Source organism: Perca fluviatilis, chromosome 6, assembly GCF_010015445.1.
Source record: "Perca fluviatilis chromosome 6, GENO_Pfluv_1.0, whole genome shotgun sequence".
NCBI lineage: Eukaryota > Metazoa > Chordata > Actinopteri > Perciformes > Percidae > Perca > Perca fluviatilis.
The window spans coordinates 14,254,759-14,277,518 of record NC_053117.1 but is presented as its reverse complement, the minus strand read 5'-3'; the positions used below and the strand labels follow the sequence as shown (position 1 = coordinate 14,277,518).

At 39.5% G+C, this 22,760-nt stretch overlaps 2 protein-coding genes across 3 annotated transcripts in view; one reads left to right on the top strand and one right to left on the bottom strand.

Moving 5' to 3' along the window:
• The window catches only part of LOC120560400 (transmembrane protein 150A-like), a 28,861-nt gene that overhangs the window by 4,253 nt on the left and 1,848 nt on the right, over window positions 1-22,760 (bottom strand). The window contains exons 1-6 of one of the 2 annotated variants that reach the window (XM_039802864.1): window positions 12,111-12,172; window positions 3,995-4,269; window positions 3,533-3,580; window positions 3,296-3,382; window positions 2,613-2,680; window positions 102-229 (exon numbers count right to left, since the gene is read on the bottom strand). In XM_039802864.1, the coding sequence (XP_039658798.1) occupies window positions 102-229; window positions 2,613-2,680; window positions 3,296-3,382; window positions 3,533-3,580; window positions 3,995-4,059 (396 nt within the window). In that variant the 5' untranslated portion in view covers window positions 4,060-4,269; window positions 12,111-12,172. Of the gene's footprint in view, window positions 1-101; window positions 230-2,612; window positions 2,681-3,295; window positions 3,383-3,532; window positions 3,581-3,994; window positions 4,270-12,110; window positions 12,173-22,760 lie in introns of those variants that run through there. The other variant, XM_039802863.1, reaches the window with a different exon arrangement.
• Window positions 17,280-21,822, top strand: LOC120560399 (potassium voltage-gated channel subfamily V member 2-like). The gene is made up of 2 exons (XM_039802862.1): window positions 17,280-18,740; window positions 20,419-21,822. The coding sequence occupies exons 1-2, from the start codon at window positions 17,406-17,408 to the stop codon at window positions 20,671-20,673; spliced, it is 1,590 nt and encodes a 529-aa protein (XP_039658796.1). The 5' UTR covers window positions 17,280-17,405; the 3' UTR covers window positions 20,674-21,822.

Genomic DNA, 22,760 nt, shown 5'->3' with positions numbered 1-22,760 from the left:
CTGACAGACAGAACCATACATACAGAGTCAGTAGAAAGGTTGTTTCCACTTGTCCCGAGGTCCAAGAAAAGAAGCCAAATTTGAAGTTTATTCATATTTACCTGGAAATTGCCCACCATGACCAGGCCCAAAGCATTGGTGCAGCCGGACACCAGAGCGCTGGTGTTGACCCAACATCGGTGGCTGTGTTCGATCACCTGGGCGTAGCGCAGAAGGCACACCATCACCACTGCAGGACACAGGCGAACACATACCCATTTACACTGCATCCATCACACACACAACGACAAAATACAACTGTAAAAGCCTTTGGATGTGAAACTAAACTAAGGTTTAGTTAATTCTTCTGATTTTCTTCTTTCATACTGAATGGGAAAAAAAAATCAGAAATTTTAAGGCATCATATGCACATTTTTAAGATCCCAAAATGCTTTTTAAAAAAAAAAAAAAAAAAAACAGGATGCTCTTGCTTATTTATAGTTTGACCTATAAGCTGGCGGACTGTCATGTGACTGCACCCATTCTGCTGATCTTGGACTATCTGATTTGCTTTTACTGCGGTCTCATAGAGGCTGTGTTGTGCAAGCGATTGACATCTCTGGTTGCATGAGGGGATACTTTTCTTGAAAGGCTTAGCATACAGACACTGTTCAAAAAAAAGGTTGCCGTCGGTTACAGTACTACCACAGAGGCAGTAAAACACAGCTTTAACAACAGCAAGGAAGTCAAAGATCACAACTAGAGCATCCAGGCAGCGTATACACTAGTCAGAGAGAGAAGGGAGCTGAGAACACACAGAATAAAAAAAGGGCAGAAATTGGGTGTAGAACTTAAAATGATGGAAAAAAATGTAAATACATAGAAGAAAATTGATGTGAATAATGTATTGATAGAGAGAGAGAGAGAGAGAGAAAAAAAAAAAAGGAAATTATGCACTTAAAGGTGGAGGGTAGGGGGGGAATTGGGCCAGAGCTGAGTGGTGACAACACAAGACAGGGGGAGAAGGAGGAAGAGCAAAGGAGGAAGGCCATGGAGGGTACATGTAGGGGAGAGGACAGAGGTGGTGGTGGGTGGGGGGGGCATTCATTATTGATTAGAGAGCACAGGCTATTTCAAGCGCCTCTGTATTTCTTGGAGGCTAGTGGCCTCCATGGTGTCTGTGGGCACCATGGAGGATTAATATAACACACATGACGGACAGCGGAGATGGACATCAAACACCTTTTACCTCTATCCATTCATTGCCTTTGTGTTAAAGAGCAGGAGGAAGCAGTCCTATTGACTGTACTTAGAGAAAATTGCAGATCGCCAATTTCACATTGCATATTGAAAAAAGAAAAAAAAAAACATGTATTTTAACAATGGATTTTTACAGTACAACACTCCATATTTGTGGATGTACTATATTATAGTACACAAATTAATGATTATTTAAATGATACTTCATCTTTTTTAATGGTTTGCTTTTTAACACCGCCTTGTACATTAGTTGTTGTTTTTTTGGTCAAGGGATAATACACAGAGAAATCAGTTATTAAGGAATTATTCCGCGTTTTGGGAAAAATGCTTATTCTCTTTCTTGCGGAGTTGAATGAGAAGATTGATACCACTCTCATATGTCTGCAAACTGAATATGAAGCTACAGCCAGGAGACAATTAGCTTAGCTTGGCACAAAGACTGTAGACAGCGAGGTTGGTGTTCTGTCCAAGTCCAAGAATCCGCACTTCCAAAGCCCGCTAATTTAACATATTATATATTCTATCTGCTTGGTTAATCTGCACAGAAGCAGGCAAGTTCAAGTTATGGGGAGTTATGTGTTAAAACCATTTCTCTCTCCAGACACAGTGACTTCCTGGAGTCTCCACTGGGTGCCTGGCAACATGGATGTCACTGCCCCCAGCAAAGAAATGGTCCAGCACATTAAAACCACATCTTTATTTATAAGTGAGCTTTGGAGGTACCAGTAGGAAAACAGGAGCCAGTTGCCCAGTGTTGGAGATATAGGTCGTAGAGATGTCTGCCTTCTCTCCAATATAATGGAACTAGATGGCACTCGGCTTGTGGTGCTCAAAGTGCCAACGTTTTTTTTTTCCTCTTTAAACTCAAAAGCAATTTCTCTTTCCAGAAGTCATGACCCAGTTACTCAATATACACATACCTAGTGGTGAGTAGTTTCATGTAGAAACTGACCAGTTCCATGTGGGAACTATGGTAGAAAGAAAATAGTTCCTACACAACTGCTCACAACATCACAGACATCTCTACGGCCGATATCCCCAACACTGGGCAACTCACACCAAAACAATCTAGACTGATTAATAGAACTACAGGTAAGAGGGAAAATATGCATCTTTGATTTTGGTGTGAACTGTCCCTTTAAACTATGCTAAGCTAACCATATTCTGGCAGTATCTTCATATTTACTGTACAGACATGAGTGGATTCAATCTCATCTAACTCTTGGCAATGTATTTTTTTTGAGGGAGAAAAAAAAAAAAAAAAAACTCCAATTGGCATATTTTCAAAAATGGCATACATTTCTTTAAATAAATTACTCTTGCAGACACCATGTGCATGCATGGTTTTAATTTCAGTTAGAACGAGGCCTTACCCATGAAGGCTCCAACGTTGCCAATCAAGCTGAACAGGCAGCTTTCAGGAGGGAAGGAGCCACATTTACTGTAACACATGAAGACAAAACAGCTCTCAGTGTTAAAAAGGTAGGAGAATAACCTATACCCACACATATCACTGTATGCAAGGCCACAGTCCCTTTGCCATCTGTCCGAATTTCTACCAGGACAGACTGCCAGGTGCTGTGCAATCAAAATGTATAGGAACAGATAAAGGGACACACACACACACACACACACACACACACACACACACACACACACACACACACACACACACACACACACACACACACACACACACACACACACACACACACACACACACACACACACACACACACACACACACACACACACACACACACACACACACACACACACACACACACACACACACACACACACACACACACACCAAACACTGAAAAATAAAAAAAGCCTGCCAGTCTCATGATGCCTTTTTGCAAGAGTGCCTTTGTACTCGCCTGTAGTTAGAGGCTTATTTGCAGATTACACTAATGCAGTTTATGCAAAGCGTGGGTTAATGACTGTCACACAGCCACAACATAACAAGGTGCTAATTCATGCCTCAGGGCCTTTGCGGACACAAAATTGATTTTGTATTCTGCAGAAACAACGAGGAGGTCGAATAGCAGACCTGATGAGGGGGATGTCCTGGATGGTGCAGCACGTCTTGGGAAAGCCTGGTCGCGGAAGCTCCTCTGTGCATGTTACATTGTAAGACCTGGAGCAAGGACACAATGAGTTCAGTTCATTCTCCACTGGTAGCTGTGAAAATTGGACAAGATGTCCAAATAAAAACTAAAATGTCTTTATTTTCTCGAATCAAAAAAGGAGAAAAAATAAATAAATAAATAAAAAAAAATTCACTCACCAGTTCTCCACAGGACAAACATGATGATTCATCACAGCCATGGCATACCTGGGGAGCAAGAACACACCATAATATAACGCAACAAGTGGCAACTGTCAAATACACTGCTCTAATCCCTGAGGATCCAAGGTGAACAGTTATCAAGAAAGAAGATTATACTGGGCTTCAGAAACTAAAAAAAGGGTCATTCACCATCAAAGGATACGAACTGGAGCATGTGAATATACTCAAATATTAATTGACAGTGCAAATATCTCAGTATAATATTTGAAAATTCCTGTTTGCAATTTCCAGCTTACATTTTTTTTTTTTTTTTTTAAATCATGTAAATAGCTTGTGATACCCGGTAACAAAAGCAAACACATCAATACTTGTTGACCCATCTGTACGCCCGATAATGTGAACACATTATGTTTCAGTGTGAGAGCCTTTGTGACCCAGTCAAGTGTTGCTGTAACTCACACTATCCATATTCCTGTGATGGAGAAGGCAGACAGGCTGACAGGCAGGACGATCCAGGCAGTCATTGGGCTGGCAGTGAGCTGGCTTTGTCCCAAGCATGGGGTGAGAGGGGGGGCTTCAGGCTGGAGTGGCGACACGACAGGAGGGATCAGGTGGGGGTGGGGGGTGGGTGGGGGTGCGTGGTCACTAACACACAGGGAAACACACAGGGGGGGACATGAGGAAAAAAGGGGGAATGCTCTTCTGCTCCACAGGGACCTGCAGCCAGCAGCAACCTGAAAGAAAAGAGGTGAAGGTTTTACTAAAGATATGAAAATTACACATTCAGTAAAATGGACTGCAATTATATAGAGCTCTTAGTGTTACCAACTAGGGCTGGGCGATATGGAGAAAATCAAATACCACGATATTTTTGACCAAATACCTCGATACCGCAACGATACTGTAGGGTTGACTGTTGGTGCTCTCACAAAATATTTACACAATGAGATTTTTGATAAATAATCATCGGTAATGTGCATATAATGACGGTGAGTGGGTAAAGGCAAATAATAGAACAGTTAAACAGTCTGGTTCAGAAAATGACATCACTTTAATGTAATGCAGCCTTTAAAAACAGGAAAAGACACCACTTATGACATATTAGGATATCCAAAATCTAACACGATATCTAGTCTCATATCACACACACACACACACACACACACACACACACACACACACACACACACACACACACACACACACACACACACACACACACACACACACACACACACACACACACACACACACACACACACACACACACACACACACACACACACACACACACACACACACACACACACACACACACACACACACACACACACACACACACACACACACACCTTCTGTTTGGTGGACGACCGCTCTACAAAAGCCACTGCCCCTACACTATGGTACTCAAACATCTGTGATGTCAATTATACTCCAGGAGTTACTTTGGAATGAAGACTTGTAATTTACCAATTTGTGAGTTGCCACTTTCCTTTAAGTGTGTCTAATTGTCTATTTTAGCAATTGCCTACATTGCACTTATCGCCAGTTGCAGGTCACTCAAAATGCAGCATTGCAGCTGTATTGTATTTGGGCTTTTGACATACAAAGCTGACTTCAAAGAATGAGAACGCACCAAAAACAAACCGTCTCACGTCTTCCGTACTGACACAGCAAACTACAGTTGATCTGGTGATGTGCCGATATGCACGTACTTTCTGTGCCTGTTCAACAGGAAATAAGTGGTCTGTATGTCGTACTACTCAGAAAATTCAATTGCAGAAACATTTAACATTGCTGTGAATCTTTTCCAATAGGCCTGTAATACAATACAAAAAAAAAAAAAAAAGGGAGCTAATAAAAGAATGCAAATTGTTGAACCGGTGCAGTCAACTTCATGCCTATTATTAGACAAACTTCAATCTCAGCCTCTTCTTGGATCAAGTTTTCCCTCAGTCATTGTTAAATATAACTGGAAAATTGTGTTTATGATGAGAAACTCTTGCGCTTGGATTCTGAATGGCTAAACAAAACCTGGCGTTTAGTGCGCTACTTCCACACCAATGACCAGGGTTATCCGATCCGTGTTCAACCCCTTCAATTGTCAGTTTAAAACTAGTCAACACAGGTTGATTCCTGGTCATGTCCATTCAGAGATGACCTAGGTTATAACCCATTTACGTCACGTGTTGGAAATGGGTGGGGCTGTTTGCACAGTCTCACATGTTCCATTTGAGCTTCAACTTTACTTCGTAAACAAAAGTGTATTGGGAGTTACACCTGGAATTGCCTCCAGCCTGAAAATAAACAAGAAATTTGCTATTAAAATGTGAAAAGGTGAAGTGAAAAACATGCAGCTGTAACTTGCATCTATTCTGACTAAAACCAAAGGATGCAGCCAATGGCCAAGTGTGACTTTGCTCAAGATGCAAAAGGTGTTATACTGTCAGCTATTCAATCAATCAATCAATCAATCAATCAATCAATCAATCGATAATCTCTCTCGAGGGTTAAAGACGACACAAGGGTTAACAAAAAGCCATGTATATCGGCTCTTCCAGTCTCTCCACTGCTGGCTGTTCCAATTTAACAGGGCTTGCAGCAGGTGAATTGGTCGTGCTATTAACGTTGTCGCTACACCATTTCTTAGCAAAACCTAAATTAATTAAACTGCCTTGTTTTCTTTTTGCCATGGCTATATGGTGCTAACTGCAGAATGGATTGCAAGGACTTTGCGCTCCGATTAATGGCCTCCAACGTTTATATTTTTTCTCCGAATATGTGAGTTAACATGCAATTAACATGAGTTGAATTTACACCGCCATGCCTTGATGCTCACGATAAGAATAGCATACAGTTATCTTTATTGAAGTGAATTAGGTTTAAAAATCACCGTCATGCATGAATGAATGATATTTTTGCAATTTTACACATAATCAACGATGATCAGATTACACAAAATGGAAATTGCACGTCAAAATGACACAGCGTTAATATTTTTAGAGACACCCCCCCTCCAAAATTTCACAAATAATGTTTTCAGAGCAGCCTGTCTTATTAAGGGGAGCCGAGCTCCCCCTAGCTCCCCCGTAGTTCGCACCCTGCAAATAAGTACCATCAAACACCCAACAGATGATTTTGTGGAGACAGACGGTCTTAGTTCAATTCTCTTCTGCATTTCATTCATTGCCAGTGCAGCAGTAAACAAGGGAGTAGGCTACTCTAGTATTGATTTAGGACCATTTAAGGGACGAAGAGAGAACATTTCACTTGGTTTGGTAACATCAAAAGTAAAGTTCTTTGCGGTCGGCTTTCCGACTCATTTTAAAAGAGACCGAGAGCCAGCAGCCACCCTGAGCTGCCAGCTGTACTGTCGAGGCAAAGTGTACCCTTGTGAGCATGCCAAGGTCAGCTCTGTGGTGGAGGGAAGCGCAGGACAACACATATCATTTTACACAGTGGTCCTTTGCTCAGAGGGAATATAGCCTACGTTGAACACAACTCATCTTGAACTAATCCAAATGAAAGGTCAAACAATTTTTTTTTCATAACAAATGTTATAGCCATCTTTTCTGATTATTGTTGGGGTACAGGAAACCTAGACACAACAAATCTGTTTTTCAATTATTAATGGTAATCAATCACTTAATGACAGTGTGTCAGATAGCTCTTATGTCATAAACTATGTTACTAGGCCTGTCGCGATAGTCAATAAATCAATTAATTGCAGAATTTGAAGGAAAAAACAAAAACAAACAACCTCGATAATTTTTCTGGCAGCGATATTAGTAGTAGTAATAGAGTTTGTGTGTGAGCGTGCGCACATGTGCCCGCCCCCGCGAAGCTCCGACCTGCCGACAGCAGAGGAGCAGGAAAAAAGTAGCTGTAGCTTCTAGGGGTGGTACGGTTCACAAAACCCACGGTTCGGTTCGTATCACGGTTTTAGGGTCACGATTTTCGGTTCAGTTCTTGTTATTTTTTCTTTTAATCTTTAACACTCCAGAATATACTTCAGCATATGATATATAGCTAAAATTAGCATATTGAATACATGTTGGACAAAACATGCACACAGTGGCAGTTCTATATATTGTTTTATTTCATCATTAGGTACCATGAAATCCAAAATGTTCCCACACACCAGACTATAAACGACGCTGGCGCAACCTCCAGCTCTGGGCAGCCTCTCTCCCACTTGACATTTCTGCAGGTAACGTGACGTGACCTGCAGCGGCACCCCACTCGAGGAGCGGTCGGCTCGGTGTCTCTCAAAATCTGACGAAAATCTTTTAAACTGACCTCTGTCGATCTGAAATGAAGACAGATTCAGCAACTGCATGGCCTATTTCTCGCTTAAAATGTTTTCAGAAACACGTTTCGGTGAACTATTTTAGTACAATATGAGATCGTATTCTGAACGAGCCGTTTTGAAATTAGGGACCAGCCAGACCCATGTGACGCGATCGTCCAATCAGCTGCCATGGGTTGCGTTTGTCACGCCCATCCCGCTCGTCATTTCCAGTTAGTGTTTTAACATAGGTGTATAAAGTGGGCACTACGGCAGTAAGAGGTTAGTGCACATTAACAGTGTACTGACGAACCGTGCAGTACACACATGCTCCGAACCGAGACTAGCGAACCGAGCGGTTCGGGTGTTTTTTCATGAACCGTACCACCCCTAGTAGCTTCACCAAAATGAAGGCTGAAAAACAGAACTATTTTGTTACATTTACTCGCCATGTGGCAGATAGCCACATAGATTGATAGAATTTATTAATTATATATTATTTAAATTTAATATTTAGCGTTTCATAAATAATTGTTAACTGTAGTACAGAGTCTGTAGTCTATCGCACAAACGCTCAACGAATGCGGCAAACATTTGACAGCCGGTACGAATTGCCTGGGAGAACATATGGGTCACAAACGGCAATTCCACAACTGTATAACAGCGTGAAAGACGACATACTAAAATCAAAGACATATTGTGGATATTTAAAATGTCTTCTGGTTCCAGTGTTAAATATTCTTTAGAAATTAAAGTTTATTGATCTTTGAAAAGGTGTACCTGCATTATTATGCCATTATCATTAAATAAAAATGGTCACAACGACAAGATCATCGTTTAACGCAATAATTTCTGGGACAATTTATCGTCCAGCAAAATTTGTTATCGTGACAGGCCTATCTATTAAACTATTTCCTATTAGTATGCAGAGACAGGAAAACCAGTGATAGACGAAATGGAAAGAGTCTTTATTCTTCAAAGCAAGACCTGAAAAGAATTTTGTCAATTTCCACATTTGCATCATGCACTATAGAAATTAAACAGAAAAAAAATAAAAATTGTCCATTTTGTTTCTATTGTTTCAAAACTGTAATCACTGGGTGTATGGATGGGTTTTAAAAAGGGAAGGATTTAGCCTGTTTAAAGATCAGAATAAGTGTTTGGACAGAATTCAGACAGAACGCCTATTGTTGATACACCGCCCCAATGACTTCCCCCATCTGCCACATAAAAGCTCCTCCTTGTGCATGGACATCACCGTGGCCACGGTCGAAAATTCCCCCAAAAATTCCCTCCTAAGTCCTTTACTAACCCCTTTTCCTTAACCCTAATGGCAAACGTCATGAGGTGAAGGAAAGATGTAAAAAGAGAATTCAAAAAAGGAATTAGGAAAAGAGAACCCAGATGCGAGGAGAATCCGACTGCCCTTACACTCGGCTGGGTAATCACGCGACGGCAGATGTTATTGACGTGGGTCTGCTGGTGAAACCACACAGTTTTCGAAGGTGGACAACAGAAAGCACATCTGGACAATTCGTTTCCACAGTGGGTTTTTTAATGCATGCTCTATGAACGTGGACAACCTGGTGGAAAAGATTACTACACCATTTTATTTCCCTTCTTATTGTGCAATTATGTCTGTTCATGTGAAGCACTCGCTGCATGTCATTTTGTTATTATAAATCACTGAGCTGTAGGGTGTTACATGTATAGGTGTTCTGCAAATAAAGTGTATTTATTGGTTGCACACACACTCACTTTCCTGCCCACTCATATTTATCCACATGAATCCCAAATATTGTATGAAAATAATTGTTAAGATAAGCAGAAAGTGTTAGGCCTACGAATCTACTGTAAATAAGGGTTAGATGGTAGCGGGTGGATGAAAGAAATACAACATTAATGAGGTCAATATGAACAGAAACATCAGAAAAAGTGACAAACGTTACAAAAACCGGGAATAGTGATTAAAGAAAAAAAAACATTTAAAGATTTTTTTGGGGGGCTTTTACATTTATTTGATAGTGACAGTGGATAGACAGGAAAGGGTGGAGTGAAAGAGATGGGAGGACACGCAGCAAAGGGCTGCAGGTTGGATTTTATCCTGGGCCGCTGCAAAGGACTCCACCTAAATAGTGGGTGATCTAGAGGTTGCCCCTCATTTTAAATTTTGACCCAGAAAACCAAAAAGTCACGTGGTCGACGGGAAGACAACACAAGGGTTAAATGTCCCACACTATCAGTGGCAGTGACATCACTGCATGCTTGGAAACGTTTTAAAAAAAAAAGGAGCCATCATTCAAGTACATCTTTAATAAAAACACTCAAATCAATACCTCATTTAAAAAAGCAATAGCCTACAGGGACTGAAGAGGGTAGTGGAGAGAAGAAAAAAATAATAAAAAAAAAAAATAAAAAAACGTTTGGGTGGATTATGTAGGTAATGATTCGGATGCTGTCAGAGATGATCCGCGCATTCTCACATAATATTCATACTTTCACACATGGTCAAAAATAATGTAGTCATAACTGTAGTAACTTAACAAAACATACGGTATATTGAAAAAGCCCCTGAGGGGCGAACTTGTTTCGGACGCTGCTCTGGGCTAAAATATAAACCCATGTCCAGTGTAACTTGGATTCAGCGATCCATTCATACACAGTTCTGTATGCATGCTCACTGTAATTTTACATGTCGGAGACTCTCGCATTAACCGGTTTATTAAACCACTCAAACCGTGCATTATCGTAATTATATGATAGGTTGCAATGTCTCACAGAAAATAAAATGTATGCACGGGATTACTGCTGCTGGTGCTACTGCGCACCTTAATATTCTGATTATGGACGGCCAAATGCTGATACGCCGCAAGGACTTGTGGGAAGCATTGAAGCACCTTTCCTTACAACTTAGACAATACAAACGGCTGTTATCATGGCAGCCACTTAACTACTTCCAGGTCATTTCACTCCGTTAGGAACCTTCCTAAGCAAAATTGATTATTTCAACCACAGCCCTTGAGTCACAGACATTTGCGCTCCACATCAATAGAGTTTGTAAATCAGTTTAGTCTTTTCTTCTCCACCCATTTAAATATACTTTTAACTGGGTCTTTACACGTTGTCTTGTAACCATGATTTTTTTTCTAAAATAAAACCATCAGCCAAAATAGAATATCCTCTTACTTTTGCATTAATAAAAAAAAAAAAAAAAAAGAAGCTGAGCAGTTAGTGGGTATCATTTACTTTTGTTGTTTTTGGTTGAATTGGTATGAGTGTATTAGAAAATAAATACATTAAATATATGTATTTCTACAATTTGTCCAGTAGAAATAAAGCTCCACAGCTACCCCACATCATCTGCAACTCAAGTCAACAAGATTACATCACATTTCATTATTGGTACAAGGTCCTGTGAGCTGTGTTTCCAGTTTATTTCCTGTGTTTAAGTTATTTTTATATATATATAATGTTTGTGTATGTTTAATGTATGCCTTAGTTTGAGGTTGATATCATTTGGAGAAAAAAAGAAATCTTTAAAAACAATGTAATATGGCACTTAAATGCACTTAATGTTTAGTTTTTTTTTAGAGATGATATTGTAAGACAAACATTGATATTGTTTCAGACTCACAGTTCCAACCATGCACATACAAAATAAGTCACAACAGAATACAGGACAGTAACATTGGGTAAAGTTATGTATCACCAGAGGAAGTTCACAAACCGGTTGCAGATGTAATGTTAGCTAAAGTCAGTAAGATATACAGTTTAACTATAGTAATATTTTGTTATATTTTTTTTAATATTCATAACTAGCCTCTCGGGAGCAGCTAAAACGCAGGATACGGTGTTAAACGTAGGCAAAGCTGTCGGTGTGTTTGTATAACATTATGGGGGGCCATAACACCCCCAAGCCCCGCAGCCATTCAGAGGAAATAGTCGCCACTGTACTTCTAAGATTCGATAAAACTGTGACAATGTACTTAAAGGAACACCGAATTAAATGTATCCACTTATCCACAGTCGACAACCAAACAAATGGAGCAACATCACAGAGTTCGGCAGCCTACTCTCCTGAACCGGGTAACGTTAACGGCGGTACCGTTAGCCTTGTTAGCATCTACCAAGCTAGCTAATTAGCTTGCACTTTACCAGTTGTCTTGACTTGCCTGCATCTTGATTTCCGCTAACCTATGCGATAAGCTGCTGAACAAAAGACTTTTAGAGGCTAGAACACTGACGCGAACGTGGCGGTCCATACACAAAAACAGAATCTACACCTACCTTCAACCTGCTATTCCCAACACAGACCTCAACAACCTTGGTTTCCCTATGAAAACAGACGCGGCTAGCCGTATAAATACCCTCCGGTTGTGCTTTTCAAAATAAGACAATGATAGTTTTACTGTAAGAATGGAAATTATACAAAACAATATTGGTTTCTTTTTAAAAACTCATTGCTTTCATGGCCCTGTTTTAAAATGAATGTAGAAATATAAGATGCTCTGCAGTGCTACAGAAATATAGGCTACTGAAAAACGTATTCTCACACAAATAGATACCGATGACATCACCTTAGTTGGTTCCAAAGACTGTTAAAAAAAAAGGTTGGTCCCAACATGTCAGTGAATATACATAAATAGATTCACCACGTGTTCAATCTAGTTTATCTTTATATGCTTCTTTTTTTAAATGACTATGACGCTTTTATTTTCGCACAATCTCTGGTCTTATGGTCTTATTGTGGTGTAATTAACTTTACGCAGCTCTCAGTGTTGGCAGGCCCTACTGTGGTGAAAATGTCCATTGAGAAGTTTAATTTGAGTCTGTTAGAAAGTAATGAATCCTCCTGAAATCAAATATCAGGGATGTGAGTACACGTTTCTCTTATCGTTAGGCATATCTATAATAATAATAAAAAAAATACAAATCTGGAATAGGATTTACAGTTGATTTCATATTGCAGCCTACTTATAAAACATGCATCTCTGTATAATTACAGGCCTACAGAACATAAACATTTAAAATCCCAAACGTTCTACTGATGTTAAGTCTCTATAGTAAGAAATCACACTGCCCTATGACAAATGATGCAGGTGACCCTCAGACGAACTTGTCATTGTAGGTGACAGGTGTTACTAATAACATTAACGATGACTCTGTTCTATTCAAGTTCCCCAGCAAGCATCATTATTTACACCTGTGCTCTTGACATGTCAACATCTCTCCTTCATAGGGTAATGTAATTTTATGTTCACATGGAAATACATTAAAAAAAAAACTGTTTAAAACACACACACATTTGAATGTTGTACTCAGAGTCGATATTTTTGTAAAATACAGACACAAGAGTAGCTCAGTAATAATTTTTTTAGTTTCTTTACTTAAAAATGTTAAACTACAGAATTAAAGAGACCCATCTGAGGAGGTCTAACCAACATTGTTTTTCATTGCAGTCATTTTTACATGTCACAGCAGGAAAAAGCACAGGTGCAATTAATAACAGTAATTAGCTCTGACACACAAGACCCCTGCCCACACATAGCTGTCCAATCAAAGCTTCAGCTCTTCTGTGGGGTTAGATTTCGGCACCGTTTACACGAAGGGAAGACGCAGATATTTCCCTGCGGTTTGGCCTCTCATTTACACGAAAACCCAGTTTTTAATCACAGAAAACTCCAAAGTGGAGATTTTGGAAAACTTCGTTTGCACGTTTGCATGTAAACTGAGACAAACGGAGGTTTAGGCAGCCGAGAGAGAGAAAGAGGACGTGATTGGTTGCTGTTGTTGCTATTGTTGGGATTCTGATTGTCTAACGTGGGCTTGAGCTTCTCGTTACACCGCCACCTACAAGTTTGGCATGCTCTTGACGGCATATATACACAGGTACATATAAACGAACACTTTTCTGAAAACGGAGAGGTTGAAATGTCCGTTTATGAAAATAGCCGGCCACGTGTAAACATAGCATTCATCTAAAGAAAACACATGAGTACTGAGCTGGAATATACAGTATGATACGCATTTAAGTTGAATAACAAAAAGTAACATTTGAAAGCTGTTTTGAGTTTCCATTTTAAAATTAAATTATTATTACATTATTTAAAGTCAAAATCCACGTAACTATCATTTATTTATTTTAATTTTAAGGTATAATTTACATAAAAACATAATTATCAAGTTATATGAGTTGCATTTTTAATTATCAATGTATTAATTGGTTAAAACTACAGTTTCTACAATTATTCCAGTGGCAAGCAAATGTGATGCCCAGCAAGTGTGGGCTATAATATAAATTGTGTTTAGATCACAGCAGATTGAGTTTCTTGGACAATCTAATCTATTCCCTTTTTTCATGTGAAAGTATTTTTCTGTTCACTTGCTTGTAGATCACCCAGCTGTCACAAATTACAATGAGTGATGGGACCTTGGCGTTTCACTTATGTATTGCCTACTATGACACAGCTCAGGTGTTCCTTCACTTGTATCCAAGATTGCAATCTTTCTAAACCAACATCTAAATTTAGCTGAGAACGGACTAAACTCTGAAGCTTCCTTCGCTAACTATTCGCTCAGGACTAGTTTATCCAAAACTAAGTGAACGGCATTGTGGTAAATTGAGAGGGACTCTGAAAAATGTAACTAATGATATGGAGTAGACATACATTTTATATGTGGTCGCACTTATTTTAATGGCTTGTTGATGCAGCATTGCAAACATGGCATATACAGTAAACCTGAGTCATTAACACTTCACAACTATTCAACAATATTACACAGTACTGTTCTGTCACTCAGTAAAAAGACAAAGAGAGTAAATTGTGACATTTGGATTATTTATTTTAGTGATTGTGATATCACCATCTGCTAGAGAGATCTCTCTCTCTCTCATTCATTCATCTGTTCCTTACAACAGATAACGTTTAACATATTTCATACAATATGCACATTTACCAAACCTGAAAGTGTAGCTGCGAAGAGTTAACCCAATATTCATTGTCACAGTACCACATTTAAATTGTCAACCTTTTTCAATCTTGTTTACAATTACACATGCTGTCAAAGTGAGCTCACAGGTGCAACTCCTATACAGTCGGTAGAGGTGAATTAATGCTGCAAGGGTGCAAATGAATTCTGTCACTATACCAATGTGTCATCTTAGCATTTAAGAAGGCAGGTGTCTATTATTAATGTGTTTATTTACCGCACTCCAGTAAACTCTATTAATCTTTGAGAATGCATTAGTGTATTCATCACTTCAAATTGTGTTCTGTGTTTTAGGATCGACTGACTTAACCATGCTGGTAGCAAAGTAGCAGTCAAATTGATTGTAAGACCCAGCACATGCCCATATTTTCAAGTATGATAAGCTGAAATTCACGCAAAACTCCGATTTTGCATGTTATGCCTCATTGTACCTGTATGTGGTCTAAAGATGTGCATCGAGTGTAGTGCTACATTGCTGTTGTCAAGTTTGAACTTGAAAAAAAAAAAAGGGATGATAAGGCTGCCCAGTGTCTGACACTTTTGAGCAAACCCTGTATGTGTTTAATCACATCAGCAAAGGTCAGGCTAAAAAACACCATTTATCTTGAACAATCTATCTTTGGATTTATAAGCTGTAAATAACACTGGACTATAACTGGATCAAAAAGGGAAAAAAAATATTGAATCAAAATCAAATTTTACTTCTTTTTTTCTGCAAAAAAATAAAGAAATTGAAATAATACTTAAATGAGCCTGCTGAACTGCAGGGGTGGCTGCCATTGTGTAGTAAATGGAAAGCACCAAGTGGCAAGGCAAAGTACATCTTTCTTTTGGCTCACTATGTGTAATATTTCATTGTATAAGGAATTATATCATCTGCTATTTAATACATTACAAGTTAGATATTTCAATGGCTTTCATTACATGGGCTGCTGTTCAGTAAATGTCACAGTCTTAACTTTTATCTATGACATGTTGGAAACGAGTAGAGAAAAGGCAGACAGCCGACAATGTCAGTAATGTCAGTTACACAACCATATCTAAAGTTTAATAACATTTCTTTTTTACTTGCTCATTTTACTGTTTGGGTCTTATTTTAACAATTGTATCATGCGAAGCACGTTGGTACTCTGTCTGTGAAAGGTGCTATATATTATATTATAACATTAGTTAACATCAGCCACCATGAGCTACTGGTCATATCAGACCAAGTGAGAATGTAGCAGAAAATCCTTGAGTGTATACTGAACTGTGTAATGGTGCATTTTATTGTCAATTAATCCAACTTATCCAGGAGGAGGATTGTGCTATTTCCTCGTCCAAAAGTTACAGTCTCGCTTTAAAAGACAAATTATTAACCATTAAGCTTGACGAACACTGTCATTCAGTATATGATATCATATATCTGTGGCCTCTTCTTTCTTTCCCTGTGGCTTGCATGACAAATCCAGTTCACCTCTTGTTCTCTTGACACACTACACTAACAAGACTAGTTTAAGTCTTGTAGCTCTATTTAAATCTTTAAATGCTTCAACCACCTAAATCCTTAATTGTTTTAACTAGTAAGCGGTAGTTGGCACCAGGAAGGTAAATAAAGGTTAATATACTGAATGGTTCATAATGTTATCGGACAGTAGCCTTGCAGAATGCCATCTATGGTCAGGCGGCGCTGTTAATCAGCAGGACCATAATCTGATACCCAATACGAGGACTCAGTTGCAAGAAAAGTTATTTTTCCAATTCAATCTGGTTAAATCACTATACCTGTTAGAATGTTTTTAATGACATGGCACAGCCTTATTGATCTACATACAGTAGGTCTGATATAAAAAAACAAAAGGTAATTTTCTAGATTCTGTGGCCTAGAATCACTTCAACTTCTGAAAAACCCTGCACCCCCTCCTAATTACAAAGTAGGCTAATGCTTAGAGCCTTTATCCTCTTTTATGTATCCACCAGCCTCCCTTTGTTCTCCTACATTATTATAATCTTAAAGCATTGCACAATAACAACCAACAGAAGCAATTAATTGTAAATGTGAAAAAGACACTTAACGTAAAATAAAAATTTGCAAAGTATTTTGAAAGTCATCACAAAGTGTGGTCGTTTTTCCACAAAGACTCAAGACGCAAATTGGTATTTTCCAATCATAGCCTTCCAATATAACTTCCTTGAGTAATCTGTAGGGATTGCAAAAAGATTAATGAATGGCACAGTGTCCATGCATTCATAAATAAATGCGAGTGTTGTCTTTTCTGTGTTCCAATCACCCAAATCAGTTCTATAAGTTCTATAAGTACTATAAGCTCATATAATAAAATGTTTATCAAATAAAAGATGATGAATTCATGATGGGCATTTGTTGAGATATGTCACAGAGCCAACACCATGTCAGCCTGGCAGCTCAGCAGGGGATAATGGTATTTAGATGTCCTGTAAGCATGCGGATCCTCTCAGTCAGCAACATTAATGGGGCCATGAGGCATCCTGCTCTTGTCCCTTATGCTTAGTTACAGTAAAGGGGGGTATTAGACAACAGTAATGCTGGCTGATCTGAGCACTCTGTCTGCTGTGTAGTCTGGGGGGATCACCATGGGGAGCACCAGCAAGGTGGCCAACTTGTGGAACAGGAGACCGAGTCTTTTCCCCAACTACAAAGTTGCGGATTCAGACATTAATCGAAGACCCTCGGAGATTGCCTATCCGCTGGCCAAGAAAAGCTGCATGAAGACATGGAACTCCATGCAGGAGCTGAGCAGGGACATCTACGACATTTATGCTGAGTACGAAGAAGAACAGGATGACAAAGCTATATATTGCTCTTCCAAGCATGTTTCACTCTCCAAGAAGAACTACATGATCAACATCAATGTAGGGGGTAAGCCCTACCAGATAGCCTACAAGACGGCCGCCAAGTATCCAAAGACCAGAATAGGACGACTGGCCACCTACACGGACCACAACATGAAGTTGGACTTGTGTGATGACTACATTGTGGCCACCAATGAGTACTTCTTTGACAGGGATCCAGATGTCTTCCACAGCATCTTCAGCTTCTACCGGACCGGTGTGCTGTGGATCAAGGACGAGTTGTGTCCCCGCAACTTCCTGGAGGAGATCAACTACTGGGGCGTGAGGATCAAGAACACCCACCGCTGTTGTCGCATCTCCTTCGAGGAGCGGCAGGATGAGCTGAACGATCAGCTGAAGATCCAGAGGGAGCTGGAGGCAGAGGTGGAGATCGAGGAGAATGAGGAGCTCTTCCATGACATGTTCATGGGCCAGAAGCGCAGAGCTATCTGGAACTTGATGGAGAAGCCGTTTTCATCCGTCAAGGCCAAGCTGATGGCGTTGGCCTCCAGCTTGTTTGTCCTGATCTCCCTGGTGGCCATGACTCTCAACACAGTGGAGGAGATGCAATACAGAACTCCCACAGGTCAGCTCAGTGGGAAGACATACTGGGAACACGTGGAGTCCATGTGCATCGCCTTCTTCACAATGGAGTTCCTGCTCCGTCTGGTGTCCACTCCTGACCTCAAATCCTTCAGCAGGAGCGTGCTCAACGTGGTGGACCTGATCGCCATCCTGCCTCAGCATGTGCAGGCCATCTTGGAGTTCTTTGACAATGAGGAGAATTACATGAAGCACGAGGCCGACATGCAGGCGGTGGGGCAGGTGGGAAAGCTGGGCCAGGTGTTGCGGATCATGAGACTGATGCGAATCTTTCGGATCTTGAAACTGGCACGACACTCCACAGGTCTGCGGGCCTTCGGCTTCACTTTGCGTCAGTGCTACCAGCAAGTGGGCTGCCTCTTCCTTTTCATCGCCATGGGCATCTTCAGCTTCTCGGCCATGGTTTACACTGTGGAGCATGACATGCCGCAGACAAACTTCACCAGCATTCCTCATGCATGGTGGTGGGCAGCTGTAAGTATATCTTTGTCAAATGTAGTGTGGAAAAGACAGCAGGACAAGACTCTGAAGTAAGAACATAGAGGAAAGTTAGTAGAGTAGAAGAAATATGGGAAGCACAAAGCCTTAATATTATAAAAGTTAAATAAGTCACTTAAGTAACAATGTAACCTATTTATCCATAAGTAAAATGTAGTGCCCTGAGGCGTAATGTTATTAGATTACACTCCAGCACTACCTGGCTTACAAAAAACAATGAGGTCAGCTCTACTGCAGGGTGTGTCACCTTATGCATTGGTACAGTATGTGTGACTCAAGTGGTCGATGGTAACATTCAAACTACCGATTGTATATTTTTACAGTACTGATGTATTAATGGCACCTGCTCAGTTTTATAAGGTGGAATAACCTGGTTAATGTCCTGAGTTAAGGTCTTTATTTGAGTTAACGCAAACCTTTGATTCACTGCCTGTGAATAAACCCGCTAACACATCCTTCCTCTTTGACCAAGTGGTAGAATCTTACTTCTGATTCAGGCAGAAGGAAATAATAATCCTCTGAATGATAGTAGTGGGTATAGTGAAGGGAACTGTGAGCACTGCTCACTGCTACAGATTCCTGTTGTATTCATATAAACAGAAGTTGAAGAATTGTGTGCCATCTTTGAGTCATGGGCGAAACTATAGGTCATTTTTGCTGACGTCTGTTAGCAGGAAACTTAAAACTATGAATGGATTCTCACTAAAAGTAAGTTAACCCCTTTGAACAGATTTGTACAACACAGTCCGACTTTGTGGCAATCTGCAGAAAGAAGGAAAACTGAGAAAGAGACTTCCACTACCACTTTTCCCAAATAATATAAGGCGAAAGCTACACTGATGACTGGCTACATACTGTTGTTATAAGGGAGAGAAATTTTTATGTGTCTTAAATTTTACTGGGCAAATCTAATGGAATTTTAGGGATAGTCATGAAAATATGCAGAAGTATTTGCCTCTCCTGATGTGAAACTTTGTTGGTAATTCTAAAGTTCAGCAGTTGAATAGTTTTGGAAGAGTGGGTCCTAATAAATGCAATGTAATTATTTGAGTATAAAAATAAACCATCAGCAAACTATGGCTAATTTTGCTTGTAAAAATGATTATTTGATTATTTTCATCACTTTGGACTACCAACAATTCACAAAAATAAGGGGGAGATATGGAAGCCAAGACAATTGTTTCTCAATCCACATGATAGACTGAAAAACATTTTCCCAATTGGCAGCAAGTGATTCAAATATCATGTAACACATAATCAGCTAAATTTCCTGGGTCTTTCATAGTCTGTACACTTCAAAATCAGAGCAGAGGAGCTCCAAACTTAGGACTGGTTAATAGTCACACAGTGTTGCAGTCTGTTCTGTTAATTGTTTCAGTTTTAACGTTGTATACTTATTCTTGTTATACTTACCTGTGTCACTGGATTAATAATAGATTATTGGGAATGTCCTGGCTCCCAGTTTTAATCCGATCCTACTGCCTACTTTGTTGTCTAACAAGAGCAAAATGCAGTGCTTTTTATAAAGGTGCAAAATGCCCCAATTGGCCACATGGATGAGCACAGGTCTACTAAACAGGACACTGACTGAACCTGCTGGTAAGGTTTGTGAGTCATGTTTCTCACCACTGACCCATCTCACTCCCCCCCGCAGGTCAGCATCTCCACTGTGGGCTATGGCGACATCTACCCAGAGACCATACTGGGTCGTCTCTTCGCTTTCATCTGCATCTCTTTTGGAATCATCCTCAACGGTCTGCCCATATCCATTCTCTTCAACAAGTTCTCAGACTATTACTCTAAACTCAAGTCCAATCAGTACACAGCCTCCACCAAGAATCGGGGGAAGGTGAGATTTTCCAAGAGGACAATGAAAAGGCTCAACCACTGCTTTTGTCAAGCACACTAATTTCTTTTCTTTTTTTATTAATAAATAATATGCTTTTGGCAGCTTTTGTAGTTGGGAAGCCAGTGGGGGATCACATGCTTCTATTCTATCTTCACTCTCTCCAAGGGTGTATGACTGACGGTTTTATGAAAATATTTGCTTTTTGTATACAGATACATATTTACATATTTTATATATACTACATTTCTGTCAAAAAAGAATTAATAGTCATAGTCAATAATTAAAAGTATCCACTAGTTTAGACTTGCTATTTACATCTATCTCTATATTATCATTTAGAGAAATTACACAAAACAGAGTTCCTTTTCAGTGGTAAACTCTTCATACCTGTCCATCATTACAAATTAAATGTATGTGTACCACCATTCTTAAAACCCACAACAGAATATTTCAATTTACAAATATACTGTATTGAATATGTCATGTACAATTGTATGTACAATTTTGAAAACATGTATACAATGATGAAAAACACATCTACAATATATACATTTGATGTAATTATACAGCTGCACAAATGTGAATATTTCTCTATATCACATGGCTTCAGTGAAGTTGGAACAAGCATATAAGGAATATGCTTACATTTGATATTGTCACCCAATGTGGGAAGATGTTACTTCAATTTAAAATGTAAAAATTGTTTTATCATGTTTTACAAGCAGTCCTCTTTAATCAGATTCCCACAGCGAAAATGTGTAATATTGTCAACAGTTTGGGTGAAAATGTCAAACTTGTGGTTTGGTCTGGGCAATGGGGAATGAATGAAAAAGCTTTTACTATAACCAGAGCAGCTCTCAGGGAATTGATCTTTTTGTTTATCTACGATATAATTCTATGCCTAACTGATTTTTAAACATGTCCTTTTCAGAGACAGTTTACAATCATTAGTATAGATCTGAGTGAAAAATATTAGTTTCTTTATAATTGCAGCTGCAATGTCTTAAATCTGTGTGCTGTGCTCACACAGGAGATCTGCAGGGGCTTGCAAAGTGTACTTCACCTTCAATTACTGGTACTCCTTTACGTGTTTGCAATGTTTAATAGCCTATGAAGTATGCACTATGATTGACTTGCATTGCATGCAACTGTATGTCACACGATACAGTCTGATACTCTGTTATTAATAAACACTGTAGCTACTACTTATGAAACTATTTTCATTTCGAGTCGAGCCGAGCCGAGCTGGTACTAGCAGTGGGTAAGCGCTAATTGACTAAATACTACATCCGCTCACCTGCATGTATCTCTACTGACCCCTTCTGGTTCTATATCTATGTTCTGGATAACCTTTGCAATTGCAAAACACATCTTGGTTTACTTACATGTATTACTATTAATGCTATAATAGAGGAAAAACAACTTAGGCTATAGTGTTATTCAGCATTTTCCAACTGCTGGTGATTTTAACACAGCTCATACATGGACTGGTGTTTCAAATATACAATATTTTGTCCTATTTGTGTCAAAAAGGGAGGATGACAACAATACAGACCATAGACTGATGCAGACCAACAACCTGTGCCTGAAATGGGCCAGAACTCACCAGTACTCAATACTGTTACCAGCACTTCTGATTTCTGTCCACAAGTATACGTACCCTTACTTCTAATTTATATTCACGGTATTCAGGAATGTCCCCAGTGGGGGATTAATAAAGTCTATCTTATTTTACTAGGCTGATATTTATAACAAAATAGGCTATATATCATATTTATAAGGAAAAAACAAGCATGCTATGTAAAATCAGACATGAGCATCCCCATCTAGCCCGAATGGAATGATCCTTTGTTTCGTAACCACATGTTTAGACACCGCAAGGATTCGAATGTGAGATTGGCAGTCGGATCAGGCTCCTTAGATTGAATCGTTAAATAGTCGGCTATTCGTGTCACCTACAAGATATACGTATGGATATAAATATATAAGACACATGCAATGATCATACTGCTGAATTAGGCGTGTAGCAACTTTTTAAAACCAATTCAAGCATTGCCAACAACACAACAAACTAGTGTCCAAAATGACAATTAGCTGGCAATCCATACTGTGTTCCACTGCGACAGCGTCATCAAAAACTGATAACG

Excerpts from the sequence above, each read along its gene's own strand:
- LOC120560399 (XM_039802862.1), top strand. The coding sequence starts at position 17,406 with ATGGGGAGCACCAGCAAGGTGGCCAACTTGTGGAACAGGAGACCGAGT. Across the intron at positions 18,741-20,418 it reads ATGCATGGTGGTGGGCAGCT|GTCAGCATCTCCACTGTGGG; the intron begins GTAAGTATATCT and ends TCCCCCCCGCAG.